The sequence below is a fragment of the Pristiophorus japonicus genome, chromosome 12 (assembly GCF_044704955.1).
Source record: "Pristiophorus japonicus isolate sPriJap1 chromosome 12, sPriJap1.hap1, whole genome shotgun sequence".
NCBI lineage: Eukaryota > Metazoa > Chordata > Chondrichthyes > Pristiophoridae > Pristiophorus > Pristiophorus japonicus.
In genome coordinates, this window is record NC_091988.1 from 16,109,746 (window position 1) to 16,127,223 (window position 17,478).

At 44.6% G+C, this 17,478-nt stretch overlaps 1 protein-coding gene across 1 annotated transcript in view; it reads right to left on the reverse strand.

Annotated features, from left to right (window-relative positions):
* Window positions 1-3,931: 3,931 nt before the first annotated feature.
* Window positions 3,932-17,478, reverse strand: part of LOC139277706 (chemokine-like protein TAFA-1) — a 168,090-nt gene continuing 154,543 nt past the window's right edge. Inside the window, exon 4 of the mRNA XM_070896536.1 lies at window positions 3,932-3,991. Coding sequence (XP_070752637.1) covers window positions 3,932-3,991 — 60 coding nt within the window. The remainder of the gene's footprint in view (window positions 3,992-17,478) is intronic.

The window sequence follows — 17,478 nt, forward strand, 5'->3', positions numbered from 1 at the left end:
GCGGGGCAGGCGGCCTTCTGCCCTCAGGGAGCGGGTCGGTTGCCTACATTTTCAGGCAGGTTTCCCAGTCCTCGGAAAACCTGGCAGGTAAAAGGAGGTGCGAAGTGCCAGATCCATGAGGTAAGTGCATTTATAGCACTGCTTGTGGGCCAGCCGGTTGTTAATTTCAGCAGCACGTCTGGGAAACCTGTAAATTTGGATTTCCTGTGCAGAACTCCTCCCCCCCCCCCTCCCCGTCAATGTCGCAGCCATGGTGTCTTCTTATGGGAGAGATGCATGATCACCACAGAGAATATTTAGGACAGATATGAAATTCGTATCAATGGTTCCAATTTTCTACTTTACTGCCCAGGAGGTACTGCATGGAAAGTCAGACTTACAGTCCTACTGCTGCTGATGGTGCCAAGCTGCTTCCATTTTGTTGGTTCCTTGATGTGGGTTGCCAGGAACTCACCAAAAACAGGCAGGCGCCTTATTAGCATATGCAAATTGGGGTCCTATGACAACAATAGGAGCCCAATGTAATTTTCAGGTACCAATGCACAATGTGTAACACACATGCTTTGTCCATTGGTACCTACATTGAGTGGCCTAACAAGCAGTCTTAAAGGGACACTCAGAAAAACAACAACACAACACCTTGTATTTATATAGCGCTTTTAACATAGTGAAACATCCCACGGCGCTTCACAGGAGTGTTATGAGACGAGAAAATTGATACCGAGCCGCAGAAGTAGAAATTAGCGCAGGTGACCAAAAGGTGAGTTAAAGGCTATAACAGTGATTTTTGTGGGGTCAGGAGAAGCATTAATGCACCTTCTAGCTCACAAAAATCGACCCTCATGATGCCTGACTCTCCACAGCCCTCCCCTGTGATCGCCTCCCTCCCAACTTACTTGGACTGGCTGGGCTCCACAGTGGAGCTGCTGTACTTTTGATTGGTAAGTTACTCGAAATGTGTGAGCACCTCGCCAGAGGAATTGCAATGAGACCCAACCATGCCAAATGTAACTTGAGCAGCACGGCTTTCCTGGGGCTCAGGAAACTGAGCAGCGAAATGAGGGCGAATTTCAGCAGCAATTCAGGTGGGTATTTACCACTGTCCCATCTGACTAAAAGCTTAATTATTGCAGCTGCTATCTCAGTTCCTTCCAGCAAATCTTTAGCAGAGAGTTCTTGTGTGGATAAAACTTTTCTCAATCTTTGAGAATTCCAAACTGACAAAATCAGGATGGGCGACATACTGGATGTCTTTGTCAGCACATCAGAAGAGGAAGACCATCACTATCCATGATAGCGACAATGTGCTGTGGTGAGATCAGCACATGCACAGGACAAAGGTGTAAAGGAGGTGCGCAGAAAGGATTTTCACAGCAGAGAGAGGCACAGGAGGGAGGGGCACTGGAGGGAGGGGCACTGGAGAGGGGCACAGGAGCGAGGGGCACTGGAGGGAGGGGCACTGGAGAGGGGCACAGGAGGGAGGGGCACTGGAGAAGGGCACAGGAGGGAGAGGCACTGGAGAGGGGCACAGGAGGGAGGGGCACTGGAGGGAGGGGCACTGGAGAGGGGCACAGGAGGGAGGGGCACTGGAGAGGGGCACAGGAGGGAGGGGCACTGGAGGGAGGGAGGGGCACTGGAGAGGGGCACAGGAGGGAGGGGCACTGAAGGGAGGGAGGGGCACTGGAGAGGGGCACAGGAGGGAGGGGCACTGGAGAGGGGCACAGCAGGAAGGGGCACTGGAGGGAGGGAGGGGCACTGGAGAGGGGCACAGGAGGGAGGGGCACTGGGGGAGGGGCACAGGAATGGGGCACAGGGAAGAGGGGCACGGGATAGGGGCACGAGACGGAGGGGCAGAGGAAGGATCATCCTTATCATCTCGAAAGAGCAGTGCTAAGTTGTTATGTCAGCTGATGGTTGACATCTGCAAGCTCCTACAGGAAGACCTGCTCCCTGCTGGACCTGGTGGTCACGCATTGCCAGTGGCTGTGATAAGTGACGAACACCTTCAACTTCTTCGCTTCCGGATCCTTCCATGCCGCTAACGATGGCACATCCAGGATCTCTCAGTCAGCTGGACATACCGGTAGATGCATAAGGCAGGTCACTGATGACTTGTTTGCCATGACCAACAATTATGTAACTTTCACGTGGTGACAATAGCCAGAATGAGCCGGCACTTGGATTCTGGCTGGATTCCCCCAGGTACAGGGTGCCATCGATCGCACTCACATGGCAATCCCAGCACCACCACAGCAACCAGGAGTTTTTATAAATCACAAGGATATTCGTCCATCAGTGCGCGGCTGGTGTGAAACCATAAGAAGAGGTTCCTGTACGTCTGTGCCAAATTCCCAGGGAGCTATCTTGATGCCTTCATACTGAAGCAGTCCAACATCACAGACTTTTATGTTCCAGAAAGCAGACTTAAGGGTTGACTCGTAGAAGACAAGGGGTCCCCACTTCAAACTTGGCACAGGACACCTGTGAGTAACCCCACCAATAAAGCGCAAAGAGAGCCATTGGAATGTTGAAGATGCACTTCAGGTACCTCTATCGGTTTGGAGACGCCCTTTAGTACCCTCCAGCCAGCATGTCCGAATGATAGTGGTGTGCCGCTTCCTGCACAACGTTGCGCAACAGAGGGGATGGCAGGTGGAGGAAGACAAAGGGGCTCATCACTCATCTTGAGACGAGGAGAACATGGGGGAGGAGAAGGAGGAGGCAGATGAGGACAGGGCACCATCACCAGACCAGCCGCTTAAGTTGCTGCCAGGGATGCCCTAATATCGCGAAGTTTCACCTTGAGTGAAAGATGACAAATGGAAACCACCGGTCGACTCCCACCACCAGCAGCACTGCCTCCTCCATTGCACCAAACAATCCTTCAACCACTCATCCATCCATTGCACATCTGCCCAATGGGTTTGAGCCTGTTTTGACATTCATCATGAAGTAATTGAAAGGGCGAGTTGATCCACGGGGCACAATAATGGGCATAACGTGGAAGGACTGCAAATCACTAGATTTCATGTGGCATTATAAAAAAAGAAACTAGCACATCAAATTTTGTCAAACACCGATGTGCATACCTTTGGTGAATAACAATTTCTTCAATTTATGCTTCCTACCTCTTCTACTTGGTGCATCCTATGTGGCTTCAGCAGAGATGGAGGCAGGCTGGTCAGATCCCTGCCCTGATATGCTTTTGGCCTACGCCCTTTGGGTTTTGGAGACCTGCCAAAGACTGTTCCATCTGCACCTGTGTAGGGGCAGGCTCGGCCAATGGGAGACAAGGCAACATGTCGGGCACTGGTTGGGGGTGGGGGGCGCGGGCGGGTGCAACAGGTGAGAAGTGGGTGCGCTTTGAGTGGAATTCCCACTTCGCTTCCCCCTTCGCCATCATCCCTCTCTTGGGCCAGTGCCACATCACTCCTACCATGGTAACCCATGATAAAGCCAAGGATAAGGCATCTGTCATCCCATTTAAGGCATCTGTCGTCCCGTTTAAGGCGGCTCATACGTTGGCATCCAAAGTCTGCACAGCCGTGGTCATGGTCTGCATGGACTCATTTGAGAACTTAGCTTGAAGCTCCATGGAGGCGGACTGTCTCTCCATGGTTAACATTCTCGCAATTGCCTGGATTGCCAATCCACTAGCGACTGAGTTTGACTCCTCCACCCTCTCCGCTATCGTGGAAAGTGTGCATAGCACATTTGTCAGTTGCTGGTGAAGTTGCTGATGCATTCTCCTTCTCTATGATAGCCCCTGGGGTTCAGCATCTGTGTCCAACTGAGCAGAGTGAATCCACAGCTGTCCCTGCTTGTGAGGTGTGAATCACAGGATGAAAACCTAACCAACTCTCCAATTGGACCCATCGAAGTGTGAATATTTGCGCTGACGCATGGCTGTAGGCCCTGTGATGGTGCACACTCAGAGGAATAAGGTCCTCTGAGGAATCATCCTGCAACACTTGCTGTACGTGTGATAGCCCTGGAAGACAAAAGAAAGGGATATAATTTAGTGGAAAACTCACAATCCTGATAATCACCATACTCCTCCTCTTCATCGTTCAGTCATCGATGAAATAAAGTCAGCATTGGTGTACCAGAGATATTTGTAATTCTGTCACCAGCTATTGGTGAGCTTCTTTTCACTCCATCTCTGATTGAGAGGGACGCAGATGTGACACTTATCTCTAGGGCATCCTCCTCTGCATCTGTGCACTGTACTATTTGTGGCAGCGTACCTTCAGTCCCTCTCCTTTGCATTCTGCATTCTTTTCTCCTACAAGGGATGCAAAAACAGACCTGTGAGTGAGTGAAGGTGAGGTATTCACTCAATGGATGTAGTGCATTTGGTGAGGCTGATTATGAGATAGGTGCATCACATTGCATAAGGATTGGAGTGAGTGTCAACGGGGGATGGATAAATGGGGAATGAAGGTCGGGTGCTGCTAAAAATTGAGTGGGTGTGAGGGGTGATGTAATGCTGATAACTTAGCAAGACACAGGAGTTGAATCAACAAATGTACTCACCTTTCCAGACCTAGTTAGGTCATTAAACTGCTGCCAACATTACATCCAACACGCCTGCTGCTCGTCTCCCCAGCTACCTCCAACCGCACCTTCTGGGTGAGAGCAGATGTCTTCCTCCCATTGCTGGCGAAAAGTAGCTCTCTCCTTCTCCAATCCCTTTCCTTCCATAACTCACTCCTCTCATTACCCTTACCTACTGCGCTTGGAATGACCTACTTAATCACTGTATCTTCCCCTCGCCCTCACTCCATAGTCATTCAAAATAATTTCCCATCTGCTCTATCCCTCTCCCACGTGCTCTCCCAGAGACTGGATACTGAGAGGGCACCTGCTCCCCCTCTTCCTCAACCAGATTCCTTCCATCTTCCATTTCTATCAGTTTACCTCAAAGAAGCTTTGCTTTGTTTTCAGAATTATCAAAAATGAAATCAAGTTGGGGTGAGGAAGAAAAATACTGTCTGCCGTCTTGTTTGTGATTTATCTTTCTCTCTGTCTCTCTCAGACATTTGAAACTAGAATGTTACAGGTGTATACGATGAGTAGTGACCGTTTCTGTCAACAAAACACAGGTAGAAATGATTAGTTGGCTTCAAAATGCATCTTTTTAAAAAATTGAAGTAACAATAAATGAAGAAAACACTCCTTATTTCTCTTTCACATCTCTCTTCTCTGACTCGAATCTCTCTCACACCCCTCTCTCTGACTCTCTCACTCCCACACCCCTCTCTCTGACTATCTCTCTCCCACACCCCTCTCTCTGACTCTCTCTCTCCCACACCCCTCTCTCTGACTCGTCTCTCTCCCACACCCCTCTCTCTGACTCACTCTCTCTCCCACACCTCTCTCTGACTCTCTCTCTCTGACTCTCTCTCTATCACACCCCTCTCTCTGACTCTCCCACACCACTCTCTCTGACTCTCCAACACCACTCTCTCTGACTCGTCCCTCTCCCACACCCCTCTCTCTGACTCTCTCTCTCACACCACTCTCTGACTCTCTCTCTCTCACTGACTCTCTCTCTCTGACTCTCTCTCCCACATCCCTCTCACTGACTTCTCTCTCCCACACCTCTCTCTCTGACTCTCTCTCACCCACACCCCTTTCTCTGACTCGTCTCTCGCCCACACCACTCTCTCTGACTCTCTCTCTCTGACTCTCTCTCTATCACACCCCTCTCTCTGACTCTCCCACACCCCTCTCCCACACCCCTCTCTCTGACTCTCTCTCTGACTCTCTCTCTCTGACTCTCTCTCTCCCACACCCCTCTCTCTGACTCTCTCTCTCTGACTCTCTCTCGCCCACACCACTCTCTCTGACTCGTCCCTCTCCCACAACCCTCTCTCTGACTCTCTCTCTCTCTCATACCACTCTCTGACTCTCTCTCTCTCACTGTTTCTCTCTCTCTGACTCTCTCTCCCACACCCCTCTCTCTGACTCTCTCTCTCCTACACCCCTCTCACTGACTCTCTCTCTCCCACACCCCTCTCACTGACTCTCTCTCTCTCCTACACCCCTCTCTCTGATTCCAGACTTGCTGACTCCAGTTTCATTCTTTCTCTCCCTCTTTTAGCTGAATATGCCTCTCAAATTTATAGAACACAAAACAAAAGTTACAAGTATGCAATCAGCACTCTAGTTATTTTCTTTCTCTCTCGCACACACTCATTCTCCTTTTTAAAAATAAATACACTTTATAAATGCTATCTCAGTCAAGCTTATGAAACATGTTTTTTGTTTTTCAAAATTATTTGAGGAAAAACTATTGGTTGTAAAGTGTAAGTGTAAAGTCCTGTCCCCTCAGTACAGATTCACACAAGGCATGTAGTGAAGTCAGGGTCACTCTGGACCTGCACCTTTATTTCACAGCTCTGGAATGCTGCACTTGCCTGAGACCTGTCCTTATATACCTGTCTCTTGCAAGTGCACCCCTGGTGGTAAGGTATGCTGGTGGTTACAGGTCATATCTTATTACAGTCATGTATAGCATGTTAGGCTACAGTTATAATAATGTAAGATACATGATATCACCCTCCCCCAAGGTCTTATTGTCTTTATAGGTTCAGTCTCTCAGGTGGTCTACGCTCTCATGTGGAGCGTCTGAATTGTGGTTCAGTTGTTTGCCTTGGTGTCTGTTTTTCTTTGGGTGTGGTTGCTGGTATCTCGCCTGGGCTGTCTGTTTCAATTGCTGTGATTGTTGTTGAGTCGCCTGGGCTGTCTGTTGGGATTGCCCTTTCCTCAGGTTGTTCCCTCTGTCTGTCCACCAGGTGTGGTGCGAATTCCACATTGTCGTCTGCCTCTGGTTCCGCAGTGTTGTTGTTAAATCTGCTTTTAACTTGGTCTACGTGCCTCCGGCAGACTTTGCCATTGTCCATTTGTATTACCAGTAGCCTGTTTCCTTCCTTGCCCGTTACTGTCCCTGCAAGCCATTTGAGACCCCTGCCATAGTTTAGTACAAACACTTTGTCCCCTATCTCATTCCATCTCCCCCTCGAATTTCTGTCATGGTACTCAGTCAGCTTATGGCGCTTTGCCTCAACGATTTCGTGCATGTCTGGGAGGATTAATGAGAGCCTTGTTTTTAAAGTCCTTTTCATCAACAGTTGCACGGGGGGATCCCAGTCAGTGAGTGCGGACGAGATCTGTATGCCAGCAGCAGTCGCGACAGGCGACCCTGCAGCGTGGGACCTTGGATTTTAAGCATGCCTTGTTTAGTAATTTACACTGCTCTCTCCACCTGGCCATTGGAGGCCGGCTTGAACGGTGCCATCGTGATGTGATTTATGCCGTGGTCAATTATAAAGTCTTGGAATTCTGCGCTGGTGAAGCACGGACCATTGTCACTGACCAAAATGTCAGGGATTCCGTGCGTTGCAAACATGGTTGCGAGGCTCTCCACAGTGGTGGAGGTTGTGCTCGAGTTTAAAATGGTGCATTTGATCCACTTTGAAAATGCATCAACAACTACGAGGAACATTTTGCCCATGAATAGGCCCGCATAGTCTACGTGCACCCGCGACCACGGTTTGGTAGGCCATGGCCAGGGGCTCAGTGGAGCCTCACTGGGGGCATTGCTGAGTTGGGGACAAATGGTGCACCTTCGGACGCAGAGCTCCAAGTCCGCGTCAATACCAGGCCATCAGACGTGGGATCTGGCTATGGCCTTCATGAGAATGATCCCTGGGTGCTCGCGGTGGAGCTCCCTGACAAATGCCTCTCTGTCTCGCAGAGGCATGACTACTCGGCTGCCCCATATCAGGCAGTCTGCTTGTAGTGATAGCTCATGCATGCGCCTGTGAAAGAGTTTTAATTCCTCGGTGCAGACGTCGCGAGCCTCTGCCCAGTCACTGGTTAGGACACATCTTTTTACTAAGGATAACATGGGGTCGCTGGCCGTCCAGGCTCTGATTTGGCGAGCCGTCATGGGCGAACCTGTGGACTCAAAGGCATTGATTGCCATGACTATCTCACAGTCCTGTTCGTCAGACTCTTCCGTGGTTGCCAGGGATAGCCCGCTGAGCACGTCGGCACAGTTGTCTGTGCCTGGTCTGTGCCTTATGGTATAGTTGTAGGACACCAGCATGAGTGCCCACCGTTGAATTCGCGCCGAGGCGTTGGCGTTTATTGCCTTGCTCTCGGATAGGAGGGACGTGAGGGGCTTGTGGTCGGTTTCTAACGCGAACTTGGCCCTGAAAAGGTATTGGTGCATCTTTTTGACACCGTACACGCACACGAGCGCCTCCTTCTCTACCATTCCGTACCCGCGCTCTGCCCGCGAAAGTAACCTGGAGGCATAAGCTATGGATTGTAATTTGCCCGCACTTTTGACATGTTGCAAAATGCACCCGACCCCACACGCTGACGCATCGCATGTGAGAACTAGCTTTTTACCTGGGTCAAAGAAAGTCAAAACACTGTTGGAACACAGAAGGTTGCGTGCCTTATTGAAGGCGCGTTCCTGGGCGTCCCCCCAAAACCAATCGCACCCCTTCCTGAGTAGCACGTGGAGCGTGCTTAAGTTCTGCATAAAGTTCCCAAAGTAATTGAGTAGCCCGAGAAAGGCATGCAGTTCTGAGACATTCCGGGGCCTGGGTGCCAGGCGAATTGGTTCTGTTTTGGACTCTGTTGGGCGGATTCCATCAGCGGCAATCCTTCTGCCCAAAAATTCAACCTCGGGTGCGAGAAACAGGCACTTGGATTTCTTGACTCGTAGGCCTACCCGATCCAACCGCTTTAGTACTTCCTCCAAATTATGGAGATGGGAGTCGGTGTCCCTGCCCGTGATAAGTATGTCGTCTTGAAATACAACCGTCCCCGGGATGGACTTGAGCAGACTCTCCATGTTGCGCTGGAATATGGCAGCTGCCGACCTGATGCCGAATGGGCATCGATTATACATGAAAAGGCCTCGATGTATGTTGATGGTGGTGAGTAGCTTGGATTCCTCGGTCAATTCTTTCGTCATATACGCAGATGTGAGGTCTAATTTTGAGAAAAGTTTACCTCCAGCCAATGTGGCAAATAAGTCCTCCGCTCTGGGCAGCGGGTACAGGTCCTGTAGGGAGACTCTGTTTATGGTAGATTTGTAGTCCCCACAGATTCGTATGGATCCATCAGGCTTCATGACTGGGACGATGGGACTTGCCCAGTCGCTAAATTCCACAGGTGATATAATGCCTTCCCGCAGAAGCCTGTCTAGTTCGGTGTTCAATCTTTTCCCTCATCACATAGGGTACAGCTCTGGCCTTGTGATGGGCCGATCTAGCGTCCTGTGTGATATAGATTTTGACTTTGACCCTGTTGAAAGTGCCCACACCTGGCTGAAAGAGGAGATGTTCAAATCGCTTTATAACTGTTGAGCAGGAGGTCCGTTCCTCTAATGACATGGCATGGACATCATCCCATTTTCAGTTTAGTTTTGCCAGCCAGCTTCTCCCCAGCAGTGCTGGAGGGTCTCCGGGGACAATCCACAGAGGAAGTCAGTTCACTGTCCCTTTGTGTGTGACAGAGAGCATGGCGCTGCCGAGGACTGGTACAATTTCTTTGGTATAGGTCCTTATATACCTGTCTCTTGCAAGTGCACCCCTGGTGGTAAGGTATGCTGGTGGTTACAGGTCATATCTTATTACAGTCATGTATAGCATGTTAGGATACAGTTATATATAATAATGTAAGATACATGACAGTAAGAAGCCTAAAAAAAAGCTCTACGGCTTCTGACTCCTTAACCTTTTTGTGCTTCTCCATCTTTTTCTGTCCTCTGCTTTCAGGTGCTGGGTGGTTGGTGGTGCAGCATGCTACAATTGCGGTTGGGGGAAAATATCACTATTCCTATCTCTTGTGCCTCCCCATATCTTCCACTTCCATTGTATCGCATACACCTTCACATTCCCACTATCTCTTTCCCTTCCGACTAAAAGAAGTTAGTAATCAGAACTCTGTCATTCTCAAACACACAGGCACCACAAGACACAGGCAGCCTTTTTGTGCTTTTTAAACATACATTTGAAATCTGTCCTTTTTTAATAATCATTTGAAGGAAAACTACTGAGTAAATAAACTAGAAGTTAAAGAAAAATATTCCATCGGGATAATTAACTGAATGCTATTTTTACTTAAACAGGAGATGCTTTCCCCAATCAGCTGTGACTCAGTGGGTAGCACTCTCGCCTCTGACTCAGCAGGTTGTGGGTTCAAGCCCGACTCCAGGGACTTGAGCACAAAAATCTAGGCTGACACTCCTCCCAGTGCAGTGCTGAGGGAGTGCTGCACTGTCGGAGGTGCCGTCTTTCGGATGAGACGTTAAACCGAGGCCCCATTTTCTCCCTCAAAGTGGACGTAAAAGATCCCATGGCATTATTTCAAACAAGAGCAGGGGAGTTATCCCCAGTGTCCTGGCCAATATTTATCCCTCAATCAACATAACAAAACAGATTATCTGGTCATTATCACATTGCTGTTTGTGAGAGCTTGCTTCTGCGCAAATTGCCTGCTGCATTTCCTACATTACAACAGTGACTACACTCCAAAAGTACTTCATTGGTTATAAAGCACTTTGAGACATCCGGTGGTCATGAAAGGCACCACATAAATGCAAGTCTTTCTTTATTGATGCAGCCTGAAAATTAGGCACACTGTAAGCTCACACTGCACAATCCAGAGTGACAGGTGTGGGCAAAAATATAAGTTCAAACCCAGGCTTTTGGGAGAGACAGAGACCTTCAAGTCAAAACTTTATTAAAGGCATTAAAAGACAGAAAAGACAATTCAATGAATAAATGTAACCATGCTATTGTGATACATGTATTTTTAAAAAATCATTTAGGTTGTTTAAATATTTATTTTCGATCCTAGAAATTTCAATTATTAAGAAAAATGGTGGATGAAACAAGTTCAGAAAGCATTTTGAGCAATTTGTGAGAACCTGGTGGCCCAATTGTGTAATCACAGTTTTATTATAAAATGCCGGCTATTGTGTGTCACACAATGTGACATGTTTAACATTGAAAATGCCTGTCATGGTGCCCCCTACAGGAGTAGCAGGTACTGCAGGTGTATTGGGCATTTTCAATGAAATGCGCACCTCAAGAACTTCATATTTAATAGATAGAAGCAACAAGTGTTTATAATGTGGCATAGGACTGGTTGTATTTATTATAATACAATGACAAATGTTCAATCTGAAAAAAATACATTTAATATTTATATAGTCTCTTGAAAACAATGAAAAAAATTTTAACTCTGCTAGAATGTTATGGAAAGCTCAGACGACTGCAAAAGAATATTGTTTCAACAAATTTGCTTTCTGATGCTTTGCAATACAAAGGCCATCAGATTCAGCAAAATAACTCTGGATGGTAAATGTATTGGGTGAATAAAGCACTGTCAGCTGTTCCCACTTGAATCACTTCAATCATGTCCAAGTTGTTCCGATGTAGGTTGACTCCCTTTGATATGATTCAGCGAGTAATGTATCATTTATTGCACGTTCAAGCTTCCTGCAAGCTTCAAGTTTAGGGTCATTACTTTATTAATCTAGTAAAAATGAGCAACCACTGTAAGAGTAAACAGTTTAATTTACTGTAGACCATACTAATAATACAAAGTAATCAGACATATGTACAGCTCTCTTGAATACAAAGAGAGAAACCCATGGATTACAATGACCACGTCAAGTAACTGGTACTGTCAATGCACATCAGTATCTTTTGGTTATAACCCTGCTGCTTTACATCTGGAAAGGCTGGAACAGGATCTTTGTAACATCACATGTGAATGCCAGGAGTGATTTTTGTGTGGTTGTTCATACCATTGTACATTGGTCAGATAGAGTATATTGAGCAAAGCCAGCATGCTATTAGTGCTTGATGGAACTGAACCATATGGGAGTTATATAAATGGCTGTAATTGATTGCAGAATTGAACCACATCTTCTATAGAAATAAAGCATTTGTTTTCCAAGTGTATTGGATGTTATTTCCTATATCAGCTTGCTTCTCTGTGATGCTTCTTTTGAAACAGAATTTAATATATTCAGTCAGCAACATACACCCGCTGACGAGAGGAATTGTATCAACTCCATGGCAACTTGTTTTCTTGAGTCTATAGTGCCACAATGGTGCCAAATCAGGGAGAAACCATTAATGATAGATGCAAAAATTGTAGAACTCCAGGGTAAAAGCTCAACATCCATGACCATTGGGTATTTGATCTTGTTGCTCACCAAAGAATAGTGAATTTTATATTGTCGTTGTACTATCATTAGTAAGAGCGAAGATTAGTCAGTGTGCACGTAACAAATCTCGCTGGCCCAAGAATGCTTCAGATGGTAGTACACTTTATATTGTAAATTCTGATATGATTGCAGTGATTCAACTAACTGTCCTTCATAATGGCTGTTTTCCATCTCAGATCATTGAGGATAGTGCAGAGTCCAGCTATTAGGTTCTCGGATGGATCTAAATAATTAAATAGAAAATAAAATCCATGAGCTTTCTAGTGAGGGTAAATAGTTATCTGTTTTATTTAATACAGGTTAAAATATTTGCCAGATTAAATTCATTACAAACTAGAAAATGAATTGCATCAAAACACATCAAAAATATGAAACAGTGTTAATGATGTCATGTGTTAATGAGGTGATTTTAAGTGAATTTAATGTTTTCCAGAAATGTTCCCATTCTATTAATATGTGCCTAATACCTTAAGATCTTTGTCAATTAAAGCTTTCTTAACCCTTTGAGGACTAAATACAATTTCAGCTTTTAAAATATGCATGCTTCCTTTTATGAATCTTAAATTTCTAATATGGATTACTAAGATAAATTTACGGAACATAGAAGGAGTAATTTTCAAAAGGTCTTCCGGGTCGGGCGGCCATTATAAAACTGCCTGATATTCCTTTGCGGTCAAATTAATAGAAAGGAAAGTTGGGCTGTTTCTATAACAGGCACCCAAGATGCAATGCTGGTTTCACGCTATGGCGGTAAGTTGAAAATTACCCCCATAGGCTAATGAGAAATTTTGATTCATAATATTTGGAAAAAACTAAAAATTTTATTATTGTATTGCTGAAATGCTATTGCTGTAATCAGAGGAGGTTATAGTATATCACATGATTTTATGCTCGGAATTACACTGTGTGAGTTTAGTAACAGTACACAATTCCTCTGTCCACTATGTTAACAAAAGTATTAGTCTGCTTACAATGCAATCCTTTGTTAAATAATGGACAAAGGAGCTTCAGGCAAAGGCATTAACGGCTGGGAAGTTCCTTGGAGCTGTTCCTGCTCCGCCACCGTAACTTTGCTGGAAGTGCGGCAGAAATCCCGTTTGAGGGGGTAAATGTGTTTCAGCCACGCTTCCGACAAAGCTATGGCAGCAGAGTGGGAGCAGCTCCGAGGAACTGTCCGGCCATTGTGTTTGTAACTCATAGCACACTGTGTGATCTCAGCCTATTTGTCTTCAAGCTTTGAATGATGGATACTAACTATTCAGCGTGGACAAAGTACTGCAAATGTAGTAGAAGATGATATTAAAGATTTATAAACTGTATATAATCATGAAACTTTATTAACTCTTTCATCTCCTTGTGATGTTCCAGGTTCTGGGAATAACAACTTGTCAACCGTAGATATGATTAAAAATAACCAATGAAACACTGGCCAGCTATATGATTGCTGCATTTCACTCATTGACTCTGAGTGAACAAGAATAGCTATTAGTGTCAAATTAAATATATAAAAAGGGTCTTTTGTTTTAAATATTAAACTTTTTTTGGAACACAGGTTTAAGCTCCCTCAGTAGAGGTACTAAAATGAATCTTAACACTAGCCTTACTGTAATATCATCAAAGATTTCCATTTCCCAAGCCAGCCATCCTTATACCCAGTCAGAATGGGATTGCTCATGTGCTGAATTGTGGGCAGAGTTGTGTGGTGTGCTGATGCCCACCAATCTCATTCCGCATAAGATCGTTATAATTGGCAGAGTCAGGCTTGCTTTGATTCAAAGGTGAAGTGACAATACTCTAGTCCACTGTGCAGGGTTCTTTTTAACAGTTGTGATAAGCACACAATTTGATAAGATTATGATTTCATACAACAATAGCCTGCGCATCATGCACATGCAAACAGATCTGTTAATCCTATAATGCATTCTTAATACTATCTATGGCACTAACTAGAGCTAAACTCCATTGGTGACACAAAATACTGCAATTAATGAAGGCATAACAGCATGACATATTTTGCAAAAGCAAAAATGAAATGAGATTAGATAATATTTCCTATGCCCTGTAGCTAACACCCCTATTAAATCATTAATGTACTCTGTGTGATTGCCTGTGATTACCTATTTTCTGTTTTCACTAATTATTTGCCACTATGTCTACAATCTTTCAAACAATGTATCACTCCAGATCCCATTTCTGTATCACTATTATATCAACTGCAGCACCAGTACTTAATAGTCCTTACACTCTCTGGTTTGAGTTGATGATAGCAAAGAGATCAATTATGTTTATGTGCTTTAAAGGGTTATTAATGGAATCAAAAGTTGTGAAAGTTTTGGCGCTAATTCCAATGAAGGTGTAGCTGTGTTGTGTAATTTTCAGAGTTATGAAAAACAATTCTGTTTATTACACATGCAATTCGATTTCCAGCATAAAGTCAGAATCGCACACGTTATACAATTTCAATGGACCCAGTTGAAAATAAATGCGCCTATGTATTTGCATGTGCACAAAAATTTGAATTAGGCACTTGGCCACAGCGTTACCAGGTAAAGTCAGCAAAGTGGCAGAGTAAGATGGAGGACTAAAACCTGGTCAAATTTAGTAACTGCAATATTATGCTGGATTCGTGAGCAGCTGCAATATCACAATTGTAATTTTTTGAGTGCAAATTATTGGACAGCCAGCAAAATTACTGCCTTCACCAAAGTCCAAAGTTCAAGGAGTACAGTTAACTTTCTTTGAACACAAAAACACAGGCAGGGGCAAGCCTGTGAAATATTAATTTCCCCATCTAAGCCTGTGCTTATGGATGCCTATCTCTTTGTTTCATTCTCGCATTTTTTTGTACCTGTATATGTGTTTCTCTGACCTTATCTGTCTCTGTCCATTTGTGAGTATTATATCTGTAATACCCATGGGGGAGAAATTCAACTCGTGACCCCTGTTTTTCCGGCATAAAATTGGCATACGGTCTAAAGATTCTAAAAGGGACTGCTGAAGGCTGCTCAGCGACAACCAAGAAATGTTCCGTTTTTATATTTGTTTTTATATTTTTACACAAAAAAAATCTAGCCCGCTGTCAGGACACTCGAAGCCCCTCCAGGGCCACCTCCGCACCTCAGCACTGGCCTGGCGTCTGGCTCAGAGTAGGAGCATGCCAATTTCCCAACTGTCCCTACTTGGTGCATCCATAACTAGCCAACGGCATTTAAATAAAGCCCAATGCTGAATTTGGTAAAGCCAGCATGGACTGATGCACGGAGCCATCACTTTGCCGATTTTACGCCGTCTTGGGCACAATTCGAATTTCTTGGCATACCGTATATACTCGCGTATCATGCGACTTTTGAAGACCTAAATTGTAACCTAAATTTGGGGGGTCGCATGATACGTGAGATCGTAGGATACGCGAGTATATACGGTATGTCTGCATGTCGCTCTTCATTCCTGGTCCAACTGTACATGCACAAAAAGAACTGTTCTGCAGCCAGACTCTCCTACATACGAACTGTGTGGCAATACGGAAAAGCCTGTGGAGGTGTACACCATGGCTTTCAACTACAGTTTGAGCATATCTCAGAAGGCTTACTTTCCTCTTTGGCAAATCACACAAAAGTATGAGAGAAACCTTAAAGCATTTCAAATGAAAATAAATTGTTCATTTTGGTCAAAAACTTTGGTTCTCTTACTTCCTCTCTCATTATATCAGATCTTAAGCACTTCTGTGTCCCAATACCTTCATCTTCATCACATTATAAATGCTCCTAATCCTCTCTTTTTATTGTATTAGTAAGAATTGGTCTCTGTGTGCAAACATACGTAGATGCGCACCGAGTGATCATAGAAATAAATCTCCTTGACATGAGACCTACTGAGAAATCATTTTACAGTTTAAAAGTGACTATTTGTGGGAATAAGAGGTGGCATCATGGAAAAGAAGAGGATTACTAAAGCAGTCTCTCTATGGTGGAGATTGGTGGAAAATCCAATGTGAAAACAGTTTTAAATATGGGATATAATTCAAGGTACATGTGCTTCATTTTGTATATGTTCAAACACATTTCCAGCCAGCTGTAAGAGGTGTCTGCTAAACTGGGTCATTCAAAATGTCGATACCACAGCAAAGTTAATGAGGTGCATGGATAGTATTACCACCTGCCAGATGAATTTCCTCCTTGTTGCTCCTGTCCCACAGAAAAATTAATTTGTAAACTAATGAGCAATATCAATTAAATTAACTGTTGGTTGATGCATTCTGTAGACTTTGTTCAATTGCGATCAGTGTTGTTAGAGGTTGGGGTACAAATATTGTACCACTTTTTCATTGTATTTTGGAATATTTCAAACTGTTAGATCTTTACTAATTTTAGCATTTTAGGGATTTATAATCTTGTGCAGATTTGTGGTTGTTTCTAGTTTTTCAGATGTAACATTAACAATTCTACTTACTGTGAAATAGGTATTTTCCTTAGTCTTTTTATTTAAAAAATATTAGCGACGGCTTTTGGCCAAAGTGACTAATCTTTTGTCTAGTTTTAGCACTCAACTTGCAAAAGCATTGCTATGCAAAGATAATCAACGAAACAAAATAAAATATTACCAGGTAGGAAATGACTGGAATAAGAAGCAGATGTACTTTTATTCTGTGTTCTGTTAACATGCTTTCCTATCCATTGATTTGATTTTGAAAGGTAACTAATCCTGAATTTGTGGTAAATTGGAACTGGAGAGAGGTGAAAGATCAGTGCTTGTGTCTGAGTGGACTCGGAGTCTTACGAAACAACCCATGCCCCAGACTAACACAGTGCTTTATGATGGAGATAAGATATTGCCGAGAATAAAATCTTCCTGCGATGGATTATTTCTTCTAATTCATTCTCAAGATGTGGACATTGCTGGCAAGGCCAGCATTTATTGTCCATCCCTACTTACAATTGAGAGGCTTGCTTGGCCACTTCAAGGGCAGGTAAGGGTCAACCAAATTGGTGTGTGACTGGAGTCTTTATAGGCCCAGACCAGGTAAGGACGGCAGATTTCCTTCCCTAAAGTATAACAGTAAACCAGTTGGGTTTTTAACGACAATCTGACAGCTTCATGGTCACTTTTGCTTTTTCCAAATTTTTTTTATTTCCAGATTTTTGAAACTAAATTCAAATTCTCAAACCGCCATGATGTGAGTTGAGCTCACATTCTTTGGTTTATTAGTCTGG